We start from the raw sequence: 27,646 nt of genomic DNA, 5'->3' as shown, positions 1-27,646 counted from the left end.
TTTCTTCTGCACAAGAAGAACTGGAGTTTTCTTCACTATAAAGGCACAATAAACATAAAAAAGGAGAAACACTATTTGTAACTATGCAGCCCCTCTTCTACCAACTTTAATAGCTTCTTCACAAGCTAGGAAACACTTCCAAATTACTTCCTGGAGTTTCAAAGGCAGAAGTCTGACTTGCCTCTGGAAGACAAGTATGTGCAACACAAATTGTTTGTTTTTTTTTTTGTTTGTTTGTTTTTAGACAACTTAGCCACTGTTGTACACAAAAGACATGTCATTTTCCTGTGGAAGCAAGTGATAAAAAAAAAATAACATTACTTGTAATTTAAAACACTCAGTTCTTCATTGTATTAGTTAGATTCAAGATGCTAAAGTGGATGAGCAGACCTTCCAAGTTAACCTTCTCTTTCTCAGTGACTCTTTGATGAAGTCCTAGTGTGAAGAATTGTAAACATGGTGCTCCCAAACTCTGGGTATGTTGAGATTGAAGTATTAAAAAAAAAAAAAAAAAAAAAAAAAAAGAAATCCTTCATGCTATAGATCTGTCAAAAGTCAAAAGGGAGCCCTTTAATATCTTGTGAAGATAAGAAAATAGAAACCAAACATCAGGCCAAACTTAAGCACACTGTATAAAATGTTTTTTTTTTGTTTGGTTTTTTTTTTTTTTTTTTTTGCAAACTCTTAGGAGTAGCAAAAAAAAAAAAGTTTGGCACGAAGCTTATTTATTTCTTTTTCACTAGCAGCAGTACACAAATAGGGAAGAACCCCACACGACTCAGATGACAGATCTAGGCAGTTTACAGCAAAACATTTTGATGATTAAAATGAAAATAGACTGAAACAAACATACAATTCTATGTGCAAACCTGAGTCACTTAATAACGGGATGAAGAGTTTGAAAGACAGATACGTCATCTGAAGTGGCAGATCATCCCTCAAGATTTCCTACATTTCACTAAGCAATAAAAAAAGAAACCAGAGGGCTATAGGACAAAAATTAGAGTTGCTGAAGTCATAGCAAAAAGATACAATATTTAACTGAACTAGATTGTATTTTTGTTCCATTACAGATATTTTAGTATGTGCATTAGGTTATTTTATTTTAAATCACTCAAACATAAATATCTTATGAAGGAACACAAGAAGATTGCTTTAAAGAGAAAAATGTTGCAATATTAAATCATGAAAGTGTGTAAAGGTTTTAGAAATAAATATCAAGTTTATAAACTCTGTGGTAACAGGACCTGCAGTAGTATGTTCTAAATTGTTCAAAAAATTCAAATTTTACTGAAAATACACCAATTCCAAAAAAAAGTCAATTGGGGGGAGGAGGCAACAAAAACAAACATTTTAACTCTTCAGAAATTTTGCCACTTCACTCATTTTTGCCATTTCTTGTAAAGATAAAGAGGATACATTATTTTAAAAATAAAGAGGATACTTTACAAGGAATTTCCTGCAATTGTCAATTACATTAAAATAAAGATTATACACTTATGTCAAAAAAAGCTTTTTCACTTCAGCATTTGATTCCTTTAAGGAGAGGGGAGGGAGAGAAAGGAGGCATGGGGAAAATAGGGAGCAATACGTTAAGTTACAAGTTATGCTGTCCTTTCCCCCTGTGTAATAATTAAATATTAAAGTCACAGTCTAGCAAATGCAAAATTTATTTCAACTGTACATAACAGATGTCCTTTTTTATATAAAACAAAACACTTGATATATGCAACCACAAACAATATGCATACTGTACAGTACAATGCAACATTCAGATATACATCCATTTTGTATTTCCAAAAGGCAGTCACCTACTGAAGATGGCTTCTCCCATTCACAAATGAAGTGCACCATATATCATGTTTTCCTATGTTGTACGTCACTATATACACATTACTGTGTTTTGGCAGGATTATGCAAAACACCCAATTCATGTTGGTTGGCTTCAATTTATGGAAATACTAATTTATGGGAACACTGTGTAAGCCGTGTGAGGAGGGGCTGACAATGGCTTGAACCTACCTTCTAACTCAGATTCTCCATCCTTCCAGTATATCAGTAACTGTACACATATATTTTACAGAATTGCATAAACAGAAGGTACTATTTTTACCAGGACTCAAGTTCCACAAAAATAGAAACACTGAACCTTTGGACTGAATACCACCATTTCCACATTGCATTTTTTTAAGCATGGCATAGTAACATGCCTGATCGGTTCACAATAGCGAGTGGCCTGTAACACTGAGGACACTGAATGGTTTAAATGTGTAATAATGTTAATATGAAAGAGCGTAATTATGATCCAAGTTAATGACTCAAATGCTACAATAATTAATGGTGGTAAACTGTCAAAGCTTTGGTGCATAGAAAGTCAATAAAATCTTCGGATCTCGACAACAAAACATTCTGTGTGATAAGGAAATTCAAGTGCAGCAACTGTATTTCAAACTCATATTTACACTGTAACATGAAACAGACATAAAAAAAATATCATTTATCCAATGCAGAAAACATTATTTAACTAGAACACCACAGCTCAACAGGAAAAAAAAATCCATACTTTCCATTTATGTAAAACAAAAACTCAAAGGAAAAGGGGAAGTGAAGTGGCTTACAGATGCACTGTGGAATGGTATGGAGCACACATACATTTCTCTAAGCAATATTCCTCCACTTCGGAAAAAGTTTGAAATATATACTAACTTAATGACCAGGAACTTGTATGATTTCCAGTAAGATATACCCCTGAAAATTCTCTTCAGTAAGCGTTGCTGCTTTTGTTAGTCAATTTTTTTTAATACAAACAACAACAATAAAGGATAAAGCGAGTGACCAAACAATGCAAGATGAAATGCAAATCAAGCTGTTTTGAAATAGCTTCTCCATGCTGATCACCTTCTGGATTCATTCATATCTAACGATTACTAACTTTCTGATCACATAACCTGCAGGAAGATATTAATTACCTGGAAACTTTCAAACAGAGTGATCAAGTTCCCAGGCAGCAGTTAATTGCATTATGATTACTCTGAATTTATTCCTAGGCTAATACCTGAACACTGGATAACACTTGGAAAAGGATTAAAGAATTGTATCCAGGGATCCTGGTGAAAATGAGATTTCTGTCCTTTGATCATACGCCTTTCCCTAATGCTAATGAAGGTTTGGAAAACATTTTGTTTCAATCCCAACTGCATTATCCACAAGACAGAACACACACTTCACCCCAGTCATGCCCCAGATGCAGGTTCAAGACCACCAGCTGTGTATAAGGTGCCACAGTTCTCTGAAATGCCAACACAATTGTAAGTGAAGAGCTGTTGCTGAAAACAAACCTGCTCGTGAGAGAAGTTACAAGACGATAAAATCTGTAACAGACATGCTCCAAACAGTAAAAAAAAAAAAAAAAAAAAAAAAAAAAAGGGCAAGCATTCTATTTTTAAGAACTTCATACAAGCCAATTTGATTGCAGTTGTACCTAGAGTTTCAGATGTTGAACACTTGAGCTTTCGTCTGGGGAACCATTTTCACCTCATCTTTTCAAGAAGAATGGTCACTTGACAGCTGTGCATTTTAACAGGCAAGTAAACATCTAAACCCTGTTTGCTGCCACACTACTGCATACAGTAAAGTGACAATATGACCATAGGTAATATGACATTATCAAAACACTGCATGTAATGAGCATGGACTGCCAGGCTTTCATGGGAAGTGCCAGACTGGGGGCGAGGGAGAGCAGTGCAATCCTTCGTATAGACGTCTAAGCAATGAGGAAAAGACAGCAGTATAAAAACAGAAAAAAAAATATGGATTAGCAAACGCTTCTCCAAACAAACGGGCCAGATAAGTGAATATCTGAATGATTTTTTTTACAGCTCTTGTACTGTTTATTTTTAAACCGTATTTTTCTTCCTCTACCAGCTTTGTGTTTTGTTAATATGTAGAAAATTCAACAACTACCACTGAAGTATTTCCATATTGCTGGCACTCAGCTCACAAACCAGTATGGTTTCAGTACAAAATACAAAAACGTGCTGTATCCAAAAGGGGGAAAAAAAAAAAAAGAAAAAGAAGAAAGGACCTGTTGCTACACTGACCAAGTCAAAAGAAAAGACCATTCAGAGCTACAAATTAGTATCTGTCACTTAAAAAACCCTCAAGAAATATCATCCTTGATAGGACATACACTTTTTAGTATGACTTATTCGTTTGTGCATTGAATTGGCAATAGAGCCTTCCACCAGGTATAACTGAAGTTTCAGAAGCTCCCTCAGAAGTTGTTAAAATATCACATTAAAGAGACAAGGAACAGCAAGAAAACATCTAAGAAAAGCAGGCTGTGATACAACAAGCATTTGTTAAGAAAAAGCTCAGAAGTGCATTAGTTCTGGTGAGAGATATATGAGCAACAGCTCTTACGAGATGTAGACCCCATTCTGTAACTATGGGCTGTCCATATACTGTCATAGTCAGAGTCTTCTGAGAGGTCTGAAGGCTCCAAACGAGAAAGACTACTGCGACGACCCAAGGAGTCTAGACTTGATTGGTCATCATCAGCCAAGACGTGATTATGCATCAGGTCAGTGCCTTGCCATGCTAAGGATGTATAGGTGAAATGAAATGGTGGATGTGGATAGGCAGAGGTGGGATGAGGAGGAGAACGTAAGGAATAGCCACAACCAAACACATGAAATAAAAGCAAAAGGTGATGGGAAGAGAAGGAAAAGAGAAAATATTGTTAAAAAGGCACCAAAGCTTTTTTCTTTTTTTTTTTTTTTTAATTTGTTTTGGGGTTTAGGTATAAATTAAGCTCATCGTAATAGTTTTTGAACTGTTACAATACAATTTTTGGCAAGTCTTTTTTAAGCTTCTAAGCAGCCTCAGTTGAAAATTTTGAGAAACCAAAATCTCATTCGAGGGTAGAGTTTTTGGAAGGAGGAGTTTGCCTCCAGACCATGACTGTCCCCATACTTGAAAAGAACCAATCTGATTCGGAACAGAGCAATAAACCCAGTAAACCAGCAGGGTCCAGTGCTGACTAGCAAAACAATAGCCGCTTCCCCATCACAAATACATACCTCCGTCCATTCCCTCCCTTGCAATGACACAGCCATTTGTACAGCTGCTTGGTGAACCAGGTCAGGGAACAGATTCAGATGAAAACTAACCCTGCAAGTTTGTTTTTCAAGCAGTTAACTGATTTCCCCACCAGCTCACAGTACAGCCACAGAAGTGCTTGTGTCAACACTACAAAGAGGAAAATGCAGGGGAAAAAGCGAAGGTTCTCATGCAGAGCAGGGCTGCTGACTTTCTAAATCAGCAGCACCATCCTGTACCCCCTCAAAGAGACTGACAAGCTAAAGCCTTTCTGCACCTGTAACCAAGATACTTGTTTTACCATGTGGAAGCTGGACTAATAAAAAAATCAGGGCCAAGAGGCTAACAGCAACATAGACTGACCCATCCTGTCCCCTCACACACCTCTTCCTACAGGTCTCTATCTCAAATGGTCTTCCCAGTTAAATACTTTAAGATGTCTATGGTAGCAGACAAAGGTAATTAACAACACTTTGTCCCTTGCCTTTGCTTTTTTTGTGTGTTGTGTGTTTTTTTAAGCCTGGCAATGTCTAAGGACTAAAGCCATGCAAGTGGCCACATTATGAGCCACAAGCTGCATGACAGTGCAAAATATTTAAGCCCATATTTAGAGCAGAAATGCAAAGTAAGCAGCAGAATATAGCAAAATTGTTCTTTTATTTCCATGTCTGACCAAATTTAAATTCCTACGTCTTCCCCACCCCAGCAACTGAAAAAAGTTGCCCTGCTACCTCTCATGCCATTGCCTTCCAGTTTGCAGTGGTGCCATACCTACACTGAACAGACATTGCCAAAAGTAGCACCCCTGGGGCTTTGGATTAAGGTGCAGCTAGAAGAAATGCCACATCAGTGCTGTGAGGGCTTGGCAGAATGTTAACAGAGAAGCAAAAGTGAAGTAAAAGTAAAGAAGTGGCATATTTCATTGACAACAGGCAATTCTTTCTTTCTGTTCTCCTACACTGACTGCTGCTTCCACAGAAGCAACACAGCATCATTTTTCCCCTCTTTACCAATTCTAATCTACAAAGGGATCTTCTGAAATCTGATGTCCTAGATGACAGCACTTTTCTTTCCAAACAAAGCAGCCATGTGCTTAATCAAAAAATCATTGTTTTTGCTGCAATTAGGAGCAAATAAAAGCTGCTGACTACTGATGTATGCAATGATACCTACTGCACTATGTATATTTCTTAAATATACATAGAAAAGAAAAAATAGGCAAAAAAGCAAAAAAAAATCATATCCATTATGTGTCTGCACACACACAATACTGTGCAGGTGCAAATGTTTCCTCAACCATTTCTTGTCACATTATCCTTGGATATAACCAACAGATCACAGTCAATACATTTAACAGCAATCATCTCATTTAGTTTTGTTTGGAACAGCAGTATAGCTTCAGAATTTTGAACACATTCGTTTTCTTTTATCCAATTAAGCACACTACTGTAATGACTGTAGCACTAGAAAATAGGTCAATATTAATCAAAATGATGTAATAGCAGCTAATTTACAAAACTGGCAGTTTTATCACCTTGGAGACCTACAGTTTGTCAAGAACAAAAAGTTGAAATTGAGGTTGTTGCTGTTACTTAAAACGTTTTAAAAGTCTAATACGAGGTCGTATTCCAATTTTAAAGTACAGATGAATACACAATAGCTGTAATTTTTCAAGGTGATAACAGTAAGTGAACGTTATTAGGAAAATCCATAAACTCTATTTGCAAGTATATTTTGAGACTTCTCAATTTTCAGTATAAAGTGCTTTTGCTTGGAAGCAAAACAGGCACAGAGATGTGGTAGAAGTACCAGCGTTTACTACTGCAAATTTAATCAATTTAGTGGACGAGGAGTCTATGATGTCCACTCTTCTAATTCCTGACAACAGCAAAACTGGCCAAGTTTTCCATTAAAGCCATGTTCCATTATACTGCGTTCCAAGGAATTAAATCCTTTATCAACAGTGCAAAAACTGTGCAATTTGGAACAATCCCAACAGCATTTCCTCCTTCTTTGTATAACTGGGACACATGCTGGTGGCTCCCCTGCTTTGTGCAATGTTTTACTTACAACACAGAGGAACTCCACATGGCAACCTTGACTGGGATTAAATGAAGTAGGACCCCAGAGACACGTTACAGGTTTTCAGTAAGCTAGGTATTGATCTGAGAAACTGCAAATGGCTTTAAGCATCACACAGATCTGAGAACAGTTTCTCCTGAAATTATGAGATGGGATTAAAATTTGCAATTAATACTAAAAATAACTGGTGGCAATAAAATAAATCTTCACAGGTCTATGTTACTTTTTTGTACCATATGTCTTTGTTGAACAGAACAAGAGAAAACTATATTCCTCTAAAAATTATCACTTATTCTCCATTCCTCCTACTTACCAGCTTCCTGAAATTTATCAAAAAACATACTGAGCAACTGTCGACAGATGCCTCAAAACATCTCATTTATTGATGAAGGGTTTATGCAATTTTAAACCACAATAACTAGCCAATTTTTCTTTGTTTTAAATAAACACTTTTCAGAACTATGATCTCTAACCTTGGACCTTGGCTCCCAATACTTAAACACACTCAGCACTGATATTAAGCCATAACCAGATTATTACTTCTTCCAGGTCCAGCTTGTAATTTGCGAAGTTCTGAGACCATTGACACTACACTTCTCTTCTTTGCAAACTGTCTGATTTGTGGCTTAATTAGTCATTTCAGTATTTTCTAACTTACTTGAATTTAGTGTTTGACGTGTTTTGGCACTTGTGCAATATGCTTCAATGACTTTAAGAATTTGAGCATCTTCTTCTAAAGCAGCTGTACCTAGAATCAATGGGAAAAATAAAATTTTAAACACGGATATATGTTTGTTAATACAAACAGGCCTTTGTAAATCATATTTGTTTAAAGCTAAATACTATATATTTCAGTTGGGACCAAAGTTCGGCCTAATCAACCTTCCAAATTTCTCTTAATCATTTCAAAAATCAAGCTTCAACGACCAAAACTAACAAGAACTTTAAAAAAAATGAAAATACTATTACAATATATTTAAAACAACAAAAGACAAAATACAAGTCAGAGAAATCACTCATACATTGAAGAAATTTTCTGAGTATGTGAATTTGCACAGGACATCTCTGATTTCAAACCAAACAGCTGTTAAACAGATAGTGTACTGCAGTTATTCTTTCATAATATTATCAAAGAAATTAAGGAACCGAATATAATTCAAAGAAGAGAAACCTTGACAGTTTTTGCAAACGAATCAGATTTACCCTGAAAGGTAAACAGCATTCTACTGAGAATTAAACAAAAAAAACACATTGGCACAATTTCAGCCCAGTGTGCAGTAACGTGTCACTACCATTCAACCGTACCTAGGAAAAGTGGAGTACATTCAACTTCCCAGACAGTAAGAAGTTAAGAAACTATTATAAAAGAAAATAAATAAATCTAGCCAAACTTAACATTGCAAAATATATATATATTTTTTTTCAATATATAGCAAACATACTCCTGAACAAATGTCAAAGAAACACCAGTAGTAGACAGAACCAGGATTTTTATGGGCAAGTCAAGATGAATTTTTGTTTTAAAATCGTTTTTCCCGTCTTCCTCCTTCCCCTCCAAAAAAAAACTCCTACTCTTGCAAGTTCTCTGCTGCATGAATCTGAACTGCCTTCAACATCAAGATAAAGCACTGTGAGCCAGTGCATCCAGATTTATTTTTTGTGATTTATTACCACCACCACAAAGCTAACTGTCAAAAGATTTGGCAGGATTGACTGACAAGCTAACTGTTGAAGAAATCATCTTGACTAGGCATAGCTACCCTACAATTTAAGAGACGCAGATATTCCCAAGTGCAGGTTATTTCTCTTTCAAGGCAGGAAAAATAATTTAATTTTGTTGTGGTTAGAATGCAGCCCTATATTATTACCATAGGGAAACAAGCATTTTCACTTCTGTAATCAGCACTGTAAGGGCACTCAGCTGAAACACCTTATTTAGTTTCATTTGCCTGTTATAAAGCTAATTTCACATAGCAGTTTTCAACACAGCCCACAAATCCTTGGAAATCTGGAGAAGCTCCACGAGATGGAAAAGGGCGAGGGAGAACTACAACAGAACTGAAGCTTCTCATCACCAACACAAGGTGGGGCCATGGGGGTGAGGAGATGAACAGTAAAAGCCAGAATCAATAAAGTATTTCTGCAAGGAACACCCTTTGCCTTAAAACCAAATATCCCTTTTATTGAAAGTTCTCATGCATACAAAATGGGTGTTAATCAGGAGTGGAAGAAAATGTTTTCAAATACACTGAAGTACAGCTATAAGCCCCATCCCAAAAGGGCTCACATCACCTCTCAGTAAATGTGCTGAATTGCTAAATCTACACACACCTACTTCACATTACAGATACTCAATCTCCAGCTTCCAACATCTGAGATAACACTTTCTTACAATAGTTTTTTTTCTTAAAAAGATCCCTCCCAGTAAGGAGGGAAGGTGACACCACGCTGAGTGGTTCAGTTGATAAAACAGAAGGAAGGGAAGCCATCCAAAGGGACCTGGACAGGCTGAAGAAGTGGGCCCAAGTGAACCTAATGAGGTTCAATAAGTCCAAGTGCAAGGTGCTGCACCTGGGTTGGGGCAATCCCAGACAAGAACACAGACTGGGAGAGCTCATTAAGAGCAGCCTTGTGGAGAGAGACTTGGGGGTTGTCATGGATGAAAAGCTTGGCATGAGCCAGCAGCATGTGCTTGCAGCCCAGCAGGCCAACTGCATCCTGGGCTGCATCAACAGAGGGGTGGGCAGCAGGTGAAGAGAGGGGATTGTGCCCCTCAGCTCTGCCCTTGTGAGGCCCCACCTGGAGTGCTGCGTCCAGCTCTGGGGCCCCCAGCACAGGAAGGATGTGGGGCTGCTGGAGCAAGTCCAGAGGAGGGCCACAAAGATGATCAGAGGCTGGAGCACCTCTGCTATGGAGAAAGGCTGAGAGAGCTGGGACTGTTCAGCCTGGAGAAGAGAAGGCTCTGGGGAGACTTCATTTCAAATACTTAAAAGGAGTTTTATAAAGAAGGATGAATAAGGACACTTTACTCATATAATGATAGGACAAGGGAGCCTTAAACTAAAAGAGAGTAGACATTAGGAAGAAATTCTTCACTCAGAGGGCAGTGAGGCACTGGCACAGGTTGCTCAGAGAAGCTGTGGCTGCCCCATCCCTGGAGGTGTTCAAGGCCAGGCTGGAGGTGACCCTGGGCAGCTTGGTCTGGTGGGTGGCATCCCTGCCCATGGCAGGCGGTTGGAGTTGGATGATCTTTGAGGTCCCTCCCAACCCAAGCCATTCTATGATTCAATATTGTCTTCCAAGAGTACAGCTAGTAGTATTAGGGAAGTGAAATGAACTCGTAGGGCTACATCATAAGGGTTTCTAGGGAGGTAAAACTAAACTGGAAAATTAAGACTATTACTTTCAAAGTTGACTTTTTTTTGGTCCTTCTGTTTCTCACATTCAAATAATAAAACATTATTTACAATCTAACTACTAATACTGGGGTGTTTATTAACCATCTAGTGGTATTTCGGTTCTCTGCTCCTTAAAAATTAAAGAAAAAACCACCACCACCACAGAAGTATAAACTGCATATTTAGAAGAGTCAAAGTCTGTTAAAAAAAGTATCAAAACAATTTTGTTAGGTAAAAAGAAGTCACTGCTGGTTTTTCCTCAAAGTGAAAAGAGTGTCATCTTAAAGATAAAAGTTCTACTATGCACGAGACTGATGAAAACAGTCTTCTCCAAATGTTAACTTGAATGGACTAGAAAAATGTTTTCTTTCATATTAGAGAACCCTAACTACACTTCACTACAACCGTTTATAAGAGACTGCTTAGATTTAAATGAGGATGCTTCTTATGTGGTCAGTTCACAATAAATCTTTTGAAGACATGATAGAGAATCAAGTTTTTAAATCATGTCAGCCAGATGACAGTCACAAATATTTAAGAAGCCTCTTGTAGACCATAAAACTTTATCACCAAGAGAAACAAGATACCCTGAAACTCATCATGTAAATAAGGGCCACGGCTCCTTTATAAATACACCACCCAGAACAGTGTCCGTGTCATGCTTGTTACTATTTCAGCTCTCACTGGTGTTCTTAAGTCTCAGTAACTTTTGTTTCTATATTCCAGATATACTTCTAAACTATTCTGAATAGAAGCTACTACACATATTTGCTACTTAATGACCACACACGATGCACACAGAATACAATGAGATACCTAAGAATACCATGCAGTGTGTATTAAGGACATGGCTGGAATGGAATCAATAGAACACAGGACAACAGACAACCTATTTTCTATTATTTTCAAGTTAAGTCTGACTTTCTTCCTCATGCCAGTAACAAGAGGAACAAAAAGTAAGGAAACCCTGAAAAGCCATCTCTATAGAAGGTTCTCTGCTACTATGCAGGTACTGGTCTTTCATCCTTTGTCACGAGAGAACACTGTTCAGGCATCATAAAAAAAAAATAAAGCTTATCCTGAACTAAAGCCGACATTTGCACATCGACAAAGAAAGGATCCTTCTGTCCACTACCTTAACTCTTTGCTGTTGGAAAGTCACAGCACACTCAGAAGCACTTCTGCCTTAAGAGAACCAGTCCTAAGGACAAGCTTTTTCTTTCAAACCCTGCAGACACTGGTGAGAGACAATGTTTATAGTAACATATTTCATGTATTTATCACTCAGGGCACACAGCCTCTAACTGAAGAAGCTCATGAGCAAAAGACAGAGAAGCAGAAGTTGCAGTAAAGGAATCTGGTCTTCAGACGTGAACACAGAAAATCTATTTTAAGCACCTTATCTTTTACTGGCACAACTAATCAAATTGTTCATTCACACGAATTTACAAGGCACTTCAACAGCCCACCTCACCTGACCTAGTTTGGTTGTTCACTTCAGGACATGAATTACGTTGGAAAAGCAGCTCTCCACCAACTACAAAGCCTGAAATGACTAGCTCAAGTAGAAACATATCTGAACAGAGGATATGAGTGCCACCAGAAGTGAGGGTACCAAAAATAGTTACTTGTTCGCAGAAGGAATAATATTATCAAAGCGTCAGAAGTTAAACAAGTTTCTAAACATATTGACATCAAAGTTGCAAGCTACAATTGCTAATTAGAAAAAGGAAGGTAGTGCAAGTGCTGCTGACAGACCAGAGATTAGAAATTTTGATCAGAAAAAATCTCTATGAATCATCCTGCAACTTGCACCTTCCCCTCACACATACTTTTTTTTAAATCCATAGACACACACAGGAAAGCAGGAAGTCTCTCACTTAGCCTTGGACATTTTTCTTCATTCTGTAGTCAATACTAAGTAAGCAGTTAATCCCATTGTGATATAAATACCGAAAATGAGTAAAATAAACCTGACAGGGGAGAGGAAACCAGATGACTTGCTTAGACTGAACATTTAATTTCCACAAAATTTAAACAGATGTTAATTCCAGCCTTTGTACTATGCAGATATTTGTTCAAGTCTTTCTTACTTTTTCTCAGTGCAAACTCTTCATCTGATGGCTTCCGTTCTGGCTTGCGTTTGGGAAGCAGCTTTTTCATGGTTTTAGGGCTTTTACTGAGATCCTGTGAGGGGAGAGCAAAAACATAGAAAAAAGTAGAGCTTCTTTACAGTATTTCAAATATTAGCTTCTAAGATGCATACAGGAGTTCGTAACTAAAAATTTGCTAAGAGCACCAACATGTAGTTTACTAATATTTTTTGGCACTTCAGATTTGCCTGAACTGGCTGATTTCTCCTCTACCCATCCTCCAACTATACACAAAGTTGGATATTTTTAATCTATTCTGTCAACAGAAATACACAGAGAAGCTGCTGCAAAACCATGCAGGCTGTTTGGGGGCTAGAGTGAAGGAAACAGGCAGGCATGTACCAATACTTTTTTCTCCCCCTTTACGTTTGAAGAGGCAACCCATTCGACTTCTCTACTTAAAAGCAGGTTTTAAAAAAGGACCTAAAAAGGAAGCTTGGAAGGCTGTATACCTATATTCTTTAAAGCCAGAATTTTTAAATATTTAGAGCTTTTTCAGAACGGACCTACAGCAAAAAAATACAGCAACAAATACAGTATTTCTGCTCATAATGCAGTCATGCTAATTTACAGGAGCAATGCTAATTTTACAGGAACAAAAGGAATATACTGGTCTACCCCTTACCTTAAGGGTACAAGACATCCTCTATAAAAGTACAGAACAAGAAAGTAAAAAAGTGAATGAGCAGGACAGACCAGAGATGATGAAGATAGACTGAATGCTATTGATATTCTAAACACTGTAAACATGAGTGAAACTTTACCATGTCTGAGAATTTAGTGCCACACACAAAAGGCATGAAAGGAATTTAACTTACAAAGAGATGAGCATATAGTACAGCTACACAAGAGAACACCTTATAATAATTAAGCCGAAATATTAACCTTCCAACTGAAGGCTACCTATCATTTTTTCCCCTGTTGCTTAAGGGATTTAGAAAGAAAAAGCAAGTTGCACGCCCACCACAATCAAAACCAACCACACCACACTGAGGCACAGCGTTTAGACTACAGTTTCTAAAACTGCAATTCACATGCCCACCAAATAACATTACTCTGTTAACATCACATGCTTACAAGAAAATTCGTAGGCATAACCTTGGGCAAACAGATCTAGAGGGTGTCCTTGTTCATGGCAGGGGGGTTAGAACTAGATGATCTTTAAGGTCCCTTCCAACTCAAGCCATTCCATGATTCTCTGTTACCCTTTTTGGGTCCTGCTGCTTTTCATTGAATTAGTGCAATGAGGATCCATGACAAAAAGATCCCAAAACAGAAGGTATTACCATGCCACACAGCATCCTCCTTATACAAACATGGACTTTCAACATCAGTCTACTATTTTCTTAGTAAAATAAAGCCATGCAGAATGTAGTGACAAGACCAAATCGACCTGCCACCACCACTGTACTTCTCTCACAACAGATTTCTGCTTCATACCACATGAAAATTAAACATTACAACAGCATCTCAAAATCTAAATTTCTTTTGTTTGGTGGTAGGTTTGTTATTTGGAGTGTGTTTGTTGTTGCTTGGTTGTCTTTTTTTGCTCAATGGTGACATTAACTGTAAGGTTCATTTAAGTAGAAAAAGATTATGTATATTTTGACAGTTTCTTTTTAATGTTTTCTTTTTAATATGTATTTTGACTTCTTTTCTAAACACATTAGTTACCTAGTACTGGTGGTAAATACTGCAGAATCAAGAGTCAATTATACCACCAGAGCTGTTTAAAACACAGCATTTTAAGATACAGCATTTTGAAGCACCACAGAATCCCTTATCCTAGATGCTTCTCAGCATGGTTAGCAAACAACTTACTATGCAGTAAGCCTGGATGATCAATATAACAAAAGAAATGCCCTTTTTTAAAAAAAGAATTTTTTAAGAATTGTTAATTGTGGGGGGTTATGGTTGTGAGTTTTTTTGTTTTTAAATCTTTAGTAACTAGATAAAGGATGAAAGTAAGTGGAAACACAGCACGGGGGAAAGACATCATCTCCTAACAAGCCTTTGTATTTTCTGAGCTGCAAGACTAAAAGCCTGTTTGAAACAAACAGCTTTCACTAGTCCATTACCACTGATTCAGCACTAGCTGTTAGCTACATCTTTATATAAAAATATGCACAAAATTTTAAAGTGCTGGCATATAAAAAAAAAAGTTAAGCTTCTCATCACAGGCCTTTTACAGAGTTAATGCTTCTTGGCTGCTGCATCTCACCTCTTTATAGCAAAGTGCTGCTGAAGGCCTTAATGGAGGTGCAGGCCGTAAGCAGCTCAGGCTCCAAGGCTTGGGAGTTTTCGGAGGTTCCAGAGGTCCCCAGTTTATCGTGGTATGTGGAGTCCCATGATGCGACGGATGAGGGAGAGTGTGGTATGCAGGAGTCAGTGGTATCGGCTTGCTATCCGAATGCTTGCTGGAAGGCGTTACAGGATGGGAAGGAAGCTGACAAAGACAGTAACAGTTATGGGAAGGGAGAGGAAGAATATTATCATCATAAAGGCAAAGTACCATGAAGGACCAGTAAAACAATCTCACCTGTCTAGTGCTTCTGTTTATTACAGCTGTGCTTTCAAAATTTTAGCACTGAATTATTGCTTAGAAAAGCAGTGCTTAAAGAAATTTTTATTGTCTACTGTAGATAGAGCATGCACTAAAGAAAGAACAGCTACAAGCAGCTCTGCTTCCACTTCTTTCACCACTAAGATAAATTTAGATCCATTCATATAAGACAACTCAAATTCAGAATCTGAAAAAAAGTACTTCAGGAAATTATTTTTCCACAGACCCACGCACATTGCCAGTTAAAATCTACTGTCCTAAGGACACTTAAAAGACGACGTGATTACTTGGTCATTATAAAAAGGAACTATAACAGATCTTCTTTTATCCTATTAAACTATTACACCAAGAGCTAAGCATTTATTCTGTTCATGCAATTAAAAACACAAGATTTTGACCCCTTAAACTACAGTTATAACCCTTAGTGACTAGGACCAACCATTAGCATTGAGAACCGAATGTTAAAGAAAATGCTTTACAAGGTCGTATATTTGCCAGATATCCTAATTCTATCTACACTGCTTATTTACTTCACAAGTCATTTCTTACTGTGTGAGATGGCACAGAATGAGGTTTAATGGTGGGATTCCCAACAGTTGTGACTTTGGTTTGCTTCTGCAGATGATCCACCCACTCATGCAAGTCTTGTTGGTTGTTACATGACACTAGTATCCTTTCAATCATATTTCCTAGGTGACAGGAAAAAAAAAAAAAAAGACATGGGAAACCAAAGAAGAACACTTAGTCCGTCTGACCTGATAATAAATATACACATTTCTTAAAACATTATAACCCCAAAGTACCAATAAAAAAATTACCCAAGGTTTTCAGAACCACAGCATCTTACTTTTCCATGCCATAGCATATCCTCTGTGCATTTGTTCCTCCAGAAAGCGAAGGAATTCTACCTTTCTTCCCCACTTAGGATAACACAAACACAACGTTTATGATAAGAAATAGAGGTAGGTGACAGGTTCATCCTGAGATCCAGAGGTACAATCTAGTAGCCTTATGCTTCTCCGTATTCCCAAGGAAAGCCAACATAGAGCCTACAATGTCATTCTTTAGTCTGCAAGCTATAGTATTGGACAAGTGATAAAACACCATTCAGAAAAGGTAGAAAGTCAGTCTGAATCTAGTATTAAAACTGAGGTAAGTCACTTGGGAAAGCAGCAGGGTGATTAACCCAGGATTACTTTAATTTCTACAGTTAGCTCCATTTTAACCCATCAAATTCCTTATCTGAGATCAGCTTTGGAGCTATTATCTCAGAAGAACAAGCAACATCAACAGCTTTTTCCCCCTCTACCTGCCACCTAAGAGCCTCAAAATTACTTTATTGAAATGCAACCTGCTTGGGGGCAGAATGGATCCAAGAAAAAAATGAAGGTATAAACCTCCATCGTGTAGATCCTTCTCCCACTGTGTCTTCCTAGGATTCTGACATCAGGAACTGTTCTTCAAAATTAAGTTACATGCTGAAACAAACTACTTTCCAGAGAGAATATACCTAAAGAAAGCACAGCTGCAAGCATGATTAGCAGAGCTGCTAACAGTCTCTCAGTAAAGAGACTGACCATTTATTTCTAAAGGAAAGCTCTTGATTAAAGCTCTTCTGGACTGTCTGAAATTTCCTTTCTTCCAGAGAGTAGCACAGTCTGAACTGCTTCACCAATAAAGGACCTTTTCCAAGGCTAGTGCCTTAATTAAAAGGCAGAAATCTAGGGATGAACCCCATACAAAGGCAGTTTGTTAACTGCTTAACGCTAGCAGTAAAAAGCAATTTTCACATGAGGCGCTGTGTAGATGCCTTACCAAATCTGTAAAATCACAAGATGGCTGAGGAGACTGGAAGGGACCTCTAACCTCTAGAGGTCACCTTGTCCAACACCCCTGCTCAAGCAGGCCACCCACAGCTGGTTGCCCAAGACCATGTCAAGACAGCTCTTAAGTCTCTTAAGTATCTCCAAGCATAGAAGCTCCACAACCTCTGGGAAACCTGTGATAAATGCTCAGTCACCCTCAGAATGAAAAACATTTAGACATAACATCTGATATTGAAACATTAAATAGCAAATAGAAGTATTTCCAGACAATACCTGATATTTCAAATGCATTTTTATGGTTTTCACTGTCTTCTAGCTTTGTGATAGTCATTCCGGTCATTGGCAGTTTTCCCTGAGAAAAAAAAAAAAAACACACAAATTAAATCCAAAACACACAAAACCATTACCAAGTAAAGAATATGTAATTTCGAACTCTGAATGAACTCATGCACATAAAATATATTGCTAAAGATGCATACACAACACACTGATGGGTTTAAAATATTTTAAAATCCAAGCAGACACCTTGCAATGCAAGTTTTAATGCCCAACTTCTACAAATGAGATCTGTGATTTTAATTAGACTATTTGATATCTGGGCAGCCTACAAATCCATATGAACATAGGAGTGGTTATTCATCATAGCCTCAAATTCTGGGAACTGAGATGTTCAGGGTCATCCACGTTCCATGATTAGAGGTAATGGTGACTGATCTTAAACCATATCTGTTCGCAAACTGATTGATTAGCTCTCAAAACAAGGTTTGTGGTACATTTAGAAAGGAAGATTTCATTAAACAAATCCTTCAATTATACTGAAGACTTACATCTGACATCCCTACCACTACAAAATTCACTCTCAAGTATTTGGGGAAAAAGAACAAAAGCAGTAAAAACACCTTCAAAGTTTCTGAAGTTTCAGAAAAACATTAGTTTTGCAGAAGAAAACCTAATCTCATTTTAAGCCCAAGCAGTATGGAAAAAAAAGTCAGTTTAGGATAACTTTTTGTCCATTTCGAACCACAGAAGAACAGATAAGATGTAATATTGCCAGGATGAAAGGCTTTACCAAAAATGCAACTTTAATAAAAGTTCTTTTAAGACAGATCCTGTATTCTTCTGCACAGAAACACTATTCAGCACATGCTGGCAGAAGTGCAAATCCTATGTACTCAGGAATTTTGGCTCCAATGGAGGGGATTTTATTTTATTTTATTTAAATGACTACCGGATGGACAAAGGCTTCTTGTAAGCTGAACTAAAACTACTTAGTATTCTGTATGCACAGAGTATGCTGAAGCCCAAGATGCCAAAAATAAAGTTTCCTTGCAACAGTTTCTCTGATGAGAGAAACAATGCAGCCTAAAATCCTGTTTTTCTAATTCATAAATAACAGAGCATACAGCCACGCTGTACGTGAGGTGCAGGAAATGCTGACATAGGTGCAAAGGTACCATGGGGACACACCAGGCAAAAGATTGGTGATGGAGAACAAAGATCACCTGAGCCACATGGAGACAAAAAGTACAAAGCAAAACACAGAAAATTGAAACAAACTCAGGAACCACTTGCATTCCCCTTCTTTCAAGAAACAATTGTGAAAATTGTGAAGCTCCCATGTAAAATACAGTTTGTACCCTTCACAACTACAACTCTGGCTAAATGTACTCCCCCTAGTCCATTACAGTATGTGGTAAATAGCAGCACTATGAACTAGAATGCCTGAAGCCTGCTAATAACTTGAATATTCAGACATACACGGAGGATGTACTGCAACATGAAGGAGCTGCAGCTTATACCTAAACTGCAAGGATCAGGAAATGCTCCTTTCTCCCTGTTTGTAGACATGCACCAGTCAGGAAAAGAGGCATGTAAAGATGCTGCTTTCAAGGACATCTTTTCTCTTGGAATGACCGAGGGAGCTGCATCACCATCTGCCCACATCCCACTTCTGAGGCAAGAACCTCAAAACAAAGATCCAGACAGCACGTGCTATGTATTCCCCACACAGCTCGAAGCCACAGTCTCAGACATAAAAAGTAATGAAATAATTCTGCCTTGCTGTGAAAATGCAGACATTAGGATTTGAGAAGTTCATAGCGTCAGGAAAATCACATTAGAACTTACAAAGAAATCAATAATTTTGTATTGAACAGGGGGATGGGCAGTAAACACTAAGAAAGCACTAAGAAAGCGCTGTGAACATCCTGAGCAGAACCTGAAGACAAGTGCACAGAAAACTGCTTATTTATTGAACAACGACATCCACCTGAGGGACAAGATGGGTGAGAAGAGGAAGAAAGTATATGCAGTTTAAAAGTAGGAGAGCAGAACTAAGCCTGACAGATTCATTGCTTAATTTTGTGTTGTTTGTTAACACACTAAACTTCCACTCAGTTGCCTTTGTACTAGAAACACCTTCCGTCATCTGGAATTATGGCTGTGACACTTGAGATCTGGCACTCACCTGCCTTTCCTAGTATCTTTTTCCATCCACATCAGGATAAAGTACCAGCTAAAAGTCATTAAGAGCAGCACAAAGATAACAGAAGCTTGATTATGTATTTGACCTGCACGTCTTAGATAAATCAAGCTACTATCATGAATCCGAACATGAATTTGAGTCATACAGTTTGTGACTAGATGTAGCCAACTGCATAAGAACCCTGAATTATAAACCTTTAGCATTCCTTTGTGGCAGATGAATCACTACTTGAGAGAAAGGAACAGAATGCTTGAATGATTTACGTAAGTACTTAAAGCAGGTGGGATCTTGGGCCCCTTTTAGAATTTTTGTTTCATTTTCCCTTGCTTTTGGTTGTTTTGCTGTGACGTCGGAATCACCCAGCCAGACTTGAACGTTTACAAAAGTTTCAGAAACTCATGGAGTAAGCACTGGCTCTAACTTCACCTTCTAGGAGGTCTTTGGATCTACAGTCAGATTGCAAGAGCAAGTACTCAGCTAGAAAACACGCTACAGTGCTTAAAAAGGCCATCTACCAGGAACAAGTAGTGGATTTGTGAAGTGAAATATCTGGTGGTGCTGAAGGCCCGAAGGTCACAGCATATGTGTTTCAGGTGGTAGCACATTGGGCTAGCTCTAGGTTGGTGCCATGGACTAAGTGGCAATGAGTACTTGAAGCAGATCAAGTATACTTTTGGAGCATGCCTTCCAGTTCAGCTTCATCCAGAGGAAATTCAGTTGGTAAGCCCTGAGATCACTCCGACACTGTGACTCAAGAGTCAGTAAAGAGGAAAAACTGGAAGACTCGTCAGAAGTGCTCTGCTGATTCACAGATGCACCTAAAGAACTAGATGGTAACTCAGCCTAACTCGCACCACTGAGAGCTTAAAGAGTCCTGTGTCATTTTGGTAAGATTGAAGCAGCAGTCAGAATGAGCCTGCACAACAGAATCCTTTTCATATGTAGCTCTAAAAAGCTATTAATTCTTCCTCTCATTAGCTAATACCGAGAAGGACAGAGGTGCAAAAATGTCTTGCTGACGGTCACAGAAGTCGTCAGCTGCAAAAAAGTCAAATCCAAGCTTCTAGGCTTCATAAAACAGAAAAACAGTTCTTACTGCAGAAATTACCTTTTCCCTTTGTAAACACAAAATTTTAATAATCCTTCCAAGTTTTCTATGAAACATTTGGGAAAAAACACTCCCAGCATTTATACACATACGTACATATATTACTTTACCTGATAGATAAACCCACTCATTCTCGGGCTGGCAGACAACATAAGCAAGATGTTAGGGAAGAGAAGAAGATACCTTTCATTCTTTTCCTTTAAAAAAAATAAAAAATAAAAAGTAAATACAACATCACAAGCTCCCTCCCCACTTCTTATATTGGATATTATTAAAAACTATCAACAATGTTACAACTCTATAGTTATTCCACAAGCATTCCTCTAGCAAAATTAAGCCTTCATAAATGTAAAAGGAGTTTGGATTATTTAGTTTTCTATTTCAAAATTTCCAGTAATACATGCCTATAACTCTTTCCTGGAGAGTAGAGCTTTATTTTTTAAAAGGAAATTTTAAGGCCAGTATTTCACCCAGATGGTGTTTAATTTGATAACAGTTTCAGTGACTTTAGCAAAGCCAAAATCACATACTGGATATATTTGTTAATATAGCATGGATGGATGCTGTTACTGTAATGTCAAGACTTAGCGTCTCTTAAATTGGAGACATCAGTTTTTTCTATTATGTCAGATTATGTTCTGAATTAGTAAAAGATTATGAAAGAAAAGTAATAACGCTCATATTCAATGAAAATATTCTGTTCTGTTTTTAGTATTCTGGTTTCACTTGTGAGGTTGTCTTTAGTTTTCTGTTTTGAGAAGTACTTCTATGGTAAGAGGAGAAAATTTACTCAATCAACTGGTATAGATGAACACTTAAAAGAAAGCATTAACATATAAAGCTTTTATTTTAATGACAAAACAAATATATCCGTTCTCAAAGTCACTGTCTCAATTCCGAACATCTTTGCAATACAATACAGGTCCTTACCAAGTTCGAATGTTTTAGTTTTTCAGTAGGTCTTTACAAATGTCAACATCATTTAAAAAAACTAAAACAATTGCTTTTGCAAAATTAAACTATTAGATATCTAGTCAAAAAGCAATGCCGTAATATATGTGGAAACTAGAAGTCTATTATACTGACATTTTAATCAGAATGAAAGATTGTGGTGGCTTTATTTTTAAGACAAAAGGCAGCTGCAGAAGATGCACTATGAATTCTACTGAATCTAAGTTAGTCAAATAAGTTTATTTAAACACCTTACAAAATTTAAAAATTTTTAAAAATCAACAGGTGATGAATTTTAAACTACTCAGTTGCAGAAACATTTTTGTCTTTCCTGATATGCATTGAAATCTTTGTTCTACAGAAGGAAATTGAATGAGGTTGCAATTCAAAAACCCCCAACAACTTCAAAGTTGATTATACAGGAGAAAAGCCTACAGTAAAAACACGCCAGTAATCTGTATGCATTTCTCTTTTGTTAACACTTGCTTTAAAAATCTTTTAGAATGTTATCTCTAGTACGATTTTTTTTCTTTAAAAATCACTCATACTTTGCAACATCACCATTGTCTTTTTTCACGTCTCCTCTTAGTCCATTTCTCCAAAACCATTTTTTCAAACCTGTATTTCAAAAATGTACTACCTCTGCAAAGTTCCCAAAACAGTTAGGGCAAAATAAACCTCAGGCACCTTACAGTACAACTCTTGTTATTTAAATGTTATAATCATTTGTGAAATGATCCTGTAATATAACTACATATGGAAAAACTTGTTTCATTATGCACTTCAAAAACAGACCTAAAAACATTTTAAGATCATTTTTCAAGTCTTATATTGGCCATGTTTCAGTAAGTTTTACAGATGAGACCATCCATCTTCATGTGTTTTTTTCCCTATTTTATAATAAAAGCCTTAAAAAAGTGGGAAAAAGATTCTATTCTAGATTAGTATCTCAAAACGTTATTTCTGCTACAAAATTTATATTATGTTGTGCTACATGATTTTATGCATGTGTGTGTGTGTGTATATATATATATATATGTATATGTATATGTATATGTATATGTATAATTATGATTACAATAGGGAAAGACAGACTGACAGTAAAGATAAGAACTGCCTTACCTCACTTCCAGCACACTGAATCATGACCTGGGACATGTAAATTACATTGCCAAGTGTTTTAATATCTTCTCCCTCCCAACAGCGGATTGCTTCTGTTAATATTTGTAGTTCAAGTTCTTTCCGTTTCCGTACTTCTTGACATTGTGCCTAGCAAACATAGGCAAAAATATCATCTCTATCAACTCCATCAATATGGTTAAGGGTAGAAATAGCACTACAGTTGTATTTATTGTTTTCAATGTAGCAAACAGAAGACAGTAGCCAATTTGAGGCATTTTCATTTAGATGACCATTACCAGTATTTCTTATAAAACTAGTCTTGCTATCTTCCCTATTACTTTTCTTTTCAATACACTGACTTCAATTACAAATTTATAGTTTGAGAAAACTATAGTTGAGAAATCCCATTCCTCAAATTTCCTTTTTCTTTACATTTCACGTTTTTGTTCTTTTAAGACAAACAGCTTGGCTAGAGCAGAAAACAGTAACACAGCCGTCCTAAGTACAAATCACTACATGCAAAGCATATTCTTATTCAGTAAAAACTTCCATGTCATTTGTGCAAACACTGTCTAACCACGTGCTCCTATTTTTATTACATTTCTTGCCAACCTGCCCTACTAGCTGTAATCATCTCACTTCAGTTTTTCAGGATTATTGTCTCTCATTTGTGAAGTACTCAACTGAATGGGGAAACCCCAAACATCTTCTGAACACAGGTAACAATAAATTCCTGCTTTAAAATATAAAAAAAATTACAGGTTACCAGCAGCATGCACTTCCAGCAGGAAACACAAAACATTAAGTTTATTGTCACTTAAAATACATTAAACATATGCCTGCTGCAGTTGCACTTTTTTTTTAGTTAAGAAAAAAAGACAGACCATTTGTTCAAATCAGGCTTATCCCCTTGATTATTACTGAAAGTTCCTATCTTTAGAGTTTATCTTGTGCTTCCCTTTTCATCCTTTCTCCCTCAACTCTACCACTATTCCACTAAAACAAATGCACTTCAGAATTTATTTATTTTTTTTAAAATATAGTCAAGCATTGTGGCCCTTCTTTAGGTCACTAGTCATGTTTGTGCTCACAGAAAGGAAAATAAAGCACAAGTGAGAGGGCAGACTGAGAATTGCAGAATGCTTGCAAGGCTTTTCTGTCAATAGTCTATTTGCTGTAACTCCCCCGCAGCTTGCAATCCTTAGTTCTGCCCATAAACTGCAGGGCTCAAAAGAAGTTTCACAAAAGTTTCTTATACCAAAGTGTACAAAAAAGCTTCACGTTTTAAAAGCAATGGATAGAGATGAAATTAGAGAACACTATACTGAAAAAATACACATTATCTATTTTTCATCACTCTTACAGAAAGATTTTTGAAGGCAGTCATGGATTTTTGAATATCTGGACGATCCGGATGATAATCCTAAAAGCAAGGGGAAAAGCACAGAATAAAAGATTTAGTTCTAGTAAAAAAAACAACGAAGTATTTAGAGGCTTAACTAAATACAAATAATCCTATAAAATAAAAGCTTTTAGATCTCTCTTTTCACAGCCGTCTTACTCTTATATCAAGAATTGGTTGTCTGTCTTGTAAAAAGAAAAAGTAAAATGCCATTTACAACTTTGCTATTTATGCCTAAAATAGAGCCAAGGAAATTTTACAGGAACTATTGGATAAGAAATTGCTTTCCAACTTGAAATCCTAATAGGAAAGCATTCATTTTAGAGGGTTTTATTTGGCATGTTACCTTTCTTTGTCACAAAAAACACATTCCTTCCAGATTAGTATGTCTTGTCACTGACTGACAAACCATGTGACACAACGAAGACCCATATGCCTTCTATTTCTCTCCCTCCTTCACACCCCACAAATCTAACCTATAAAACACAAATGCAGAAACAGTAGCTCCTCAAACACCTTTCCCCCATGGGAAAGATCATTTTGGGACAGTGTGCAGTAGAAGTCAAGGTGAAGTGTCCAACAGGTTGAGGTCCTAAGATGGGAAGCAGCACTCCTACAAGATAAAGTAGCCTCAAGTTGTGTGCAGGAGATGAACTCAACATTGAATCAACCAAAGTCTGTGCAAGGCTGTTCTAGGAGTGAAGGTTAGCTTCTCTGGCTAGCTTTACCGTAAACATTTAGCTTTTGCAGGAAGTTTACTGCACCGTCTTAAACTATTGCAGCCTGTATTTCAGGAGGCTGAAGGAAGAGGAAACAAAGGTAATTTTGGGTCCCGTCATGTTTGACATGTACCTTTAAAATAATTGTTGTCAAATCATCATTAAGCTGGAACATAAATGCTGATAAGATATACCTCCATGTGCCTTTCAAGTTCTTTGAGTAACGTGGGGTATTTATCCAGACGCATAAAAGGTTTGCTGAGGCCTGTGGTCAGTACAAGGATCCCAGGGCTGTTGGCACCTTTCATCTCCATGAATTCTCCTAGCTCCTCACTGTGCACATAAGATATTTAAGCAAATTAACATCAAATTATCAAGACAATTAGAATTGTGTTAGATTCTTCACTTCAGGCTTCCACCTGCAATGACTTCTGCCAGTAAAACAAAAAGGCCAAATAAATTTATCACATAAGTCAAATCAAAATTAAGCACAACATAAGTGCTGACATCAGTTTGCTCCTGTATTTTGTTTAATCTAGAAAGACATTTGTTGGGATAATGGGTCCACTATTAATCCAGAGAACAGAAATGGAATTGCACCCACCACTCTAGGTAAATGATGATCAGAGACAGCTCCTAAATGCTACCCCATTCAAGCAAGAGTTACAGAATCAAGCCTTTGCACAATATTTTATTACTTACCTCTTTATTCTAGTAAAAAGACATCTGACCTCAGAGGTGGCTTAAAAAGATAATTCCCAGGAGTAAACTATAGAACAGCTCCGCATTCAGTCAGGTGGGCACTGCTGTTTTTAAGGTGGCAAGCACTAATGTGAAGGCACAGGGTGTTTCAAAACCTTCTTCCTCCCACACTTAGGCACTTAACAACCTCGTATCACGCATCCCAGGAGTTACTGACTGACTAACCAGCAGCCACACAAATGGCAGACCACAGCAGAAGTAATTGGTGTGCAGTCTATCCTCACAGGAGCCAGGGTTTCACGGAGGGTATAATTATACAACACGCTTGTTTTGACAACAAGGTTGGTGTAAGAAACCCACACGCTTCAAGTATCGTGAACTGCTACATCCCTTACCCACAGCTTCTCATACTTGGATCACGTCCAGGAACGCTGCACAGCCCTTCAGCTTGCCCCATGAACTCCATTAAAAGGCAGCAGAACACCATAGGAATTTGTGCTGACTTTGCTATCAAGGAAACTTACAATATCTACATTCTCAGCTCCCTTAAAAACCAAAGATTTCAGAAAAGTAAGGTCCAGGATGAGATTTAAGAGTTTAAATGGCCAGGAATAAAATCAGCCTCCTCTTTAGGGAAAGGAAGCCCAGCAGCACCTGGGCTTATTTCCAGGCTTTAAAATGCACGTGTTGCAGAAGTGATCCTGAAGACAAAGTCTAAATAAAGAAAATTCAGAAAGCCACTTAGTAAAATCTTTTTTGCATTCAACCTATGCCATCCTAGACATCTGCAGATGAGGTTGTTCATGGTTTGAGCAATTGTTATATTCTCATGCGACACACAAATTCCATGTTAAGTTATACCAGGAATCTTTACTTTCAGCTGATTAACAGCAGTATGTCCCCAAAAGCCATGACTTACAATATTTTTCACTTCCCTGGTTGTTGACAGTCTCATTTTTCAAAGGCAGCTTCTGCCAGACACTAGATTTGGTATTTTCAGGAACAGTAAAACATCAAAAACCAAGAAAGAAGGAACACTTACTTGTATACTATGGCCCCATTAACAAAAATCTAAACCTAGGTAACATTTTGGAAAGAGCAAGTACCTCCAAACTTTGGAAATAGTGTCATATTTTAGATGCAGAAGTGAAAGCAAATTTGATCTGTAAAAAGAACACTGCTATTAACTTCAACAAATGTGTTCTGGTGTGTATCAGTGAGGTGTGCTATATAAAATCACAAATTAAGGCAAAAGAGACCCTGCCTGTCCACCCACTCTATCCCTTCTGATTTCAGGGTAACTTACACTTTACTACTGCCATTTGCCCAGACAGATGAAGAAAGCAAGCCAAGGACACGAACTGAGTCTTTCCCACCTCACACAAGCACTTCACCCATCGGCCCACCCAGACATTTCTCCTCCTGGTTTCCCCACGTTCACAGAACAGAAGACACTTCTCCATGCAGATAACTCCAATTTTTTTTATTTTTTTTTTTTTTACTTATCTTCACATTAGCTAGGTAGTTTAATTAGATCCAATACTGCTTCTGTATTGCCAGGGAGGGCATAACCTTAACACCACCTCTTCCAGAGCATTTCACGCTAGGCCCAGGCCCTTCTCAGAGCACACGTGTGCTTCTGCTGTTCTGGAGCAGCACAGTGAAGGAAGCAGATGGGAAGGAGTTTCCCAACACCTGCTTTGCATCACGAAGATGCAGAGGGAAGGGTTTGACACAGTGGTGAACATCACAGCTCCAGGAGGCAGACCTCCCTTCCCCACCCCTCTCAGGCAGCCTCTATCAGCAACTCCAGGCCTCCCAAAACCAGCCCGTGACACGGTCAGCTTTTAGCCAAAATTGAAACTCATTGAAAAACCTCCTACGGTAAGTTGTGTGGAAAATCATTATAAAGCAACACAGATAAGCCTGAGTACTTTCCTGGCTTTGGGTTTGATTTAAGAAGAAAAGCTGCCTGCTGAATATCTAGATCCACAAGACTTATTTGCCTTAAGCTTTCTTATGAACAGTCTGCATA

The 27,646-nt window shown here is 37.6% G+C and overlaps 1 protein-coding gene across 8 annotated transcripts in view; it reads right to left on the bottom strand.

Moving 5' to 3' along the window:
- The window catches only part of ARHGEF7 (Rho guanine nucleotide exchange factor 7), a 110,944-nt gene that overhangs the window by 10,325 nt on the left and 72,973 nt on the right, over nt 1-27,646 (bottom strand). For 5 of the 8 annotated variants that reach the window (XM_027444149.3, XM_027444154.3, XM_027444159.3 and 2 more), the window contains 10 exons: nt 25,104-25,242; nt 24,152-24,211; nt 22,789-22,935; nt 20,826-20,912; nt 17,396-17,474; nt 15,846-15,985; nt 14,955-15,179; nt 12,674-12,767; nt 7,841-7,930; nt 4,423-4,599 (listed from right to left, as the gene is read on the bottom strand). In XM_027444149.3, the coding sequence (XP_027299950.1) occupies nt 4,423-4,599; nt 7,841-7,930; nt 12,674-12,767; nt 14,955-15,179; nt 15,846-15,985; nt 17,396-17,474; nt 20,826-20,912; nt 22,789-22,935; nt 24,152-24,211; nt 25,104-25,242 (1,238 nt within the window). The remainder of the gene's footprint in view (nt 1-4,422; nt 4,600-7,840; nt 7,931-12,673; nt 12,768-14,954; nt 15,180-15,845; nt 15,986-17,395; nt 17,475-20,825; nt 20,913-22,788; nt 22,936-24,151; nt 24,212-25,103; nt 25,243-27,646) is intronic. The other 3 variants (XM_027444163.3, XM_027444167.3, XM_072031993.1) reach the window with 1 other exon arrangement.

The sequence above is a fragment of the Anas platyrhynchos genome, chromosome 1, assembly GCF_047663525.1.
Source record: "Anas platyrhynchos isolate ZD024472 breed Pekin duck chromosome 1, IASCAAS_PekinDuck_T2T, whole genome shotgun sequence".
Classification (NCBI taxonomy): Eukaryota; Metazoa; Chordata; class Aves; order Anseriformes; family Anatidae; genus Anas; species Anas platyrhynchos.
Note: the sequence above shows the minus strand (reverse complement) of the source record. Positions and strands in the feature narration are given on the sequence as shown.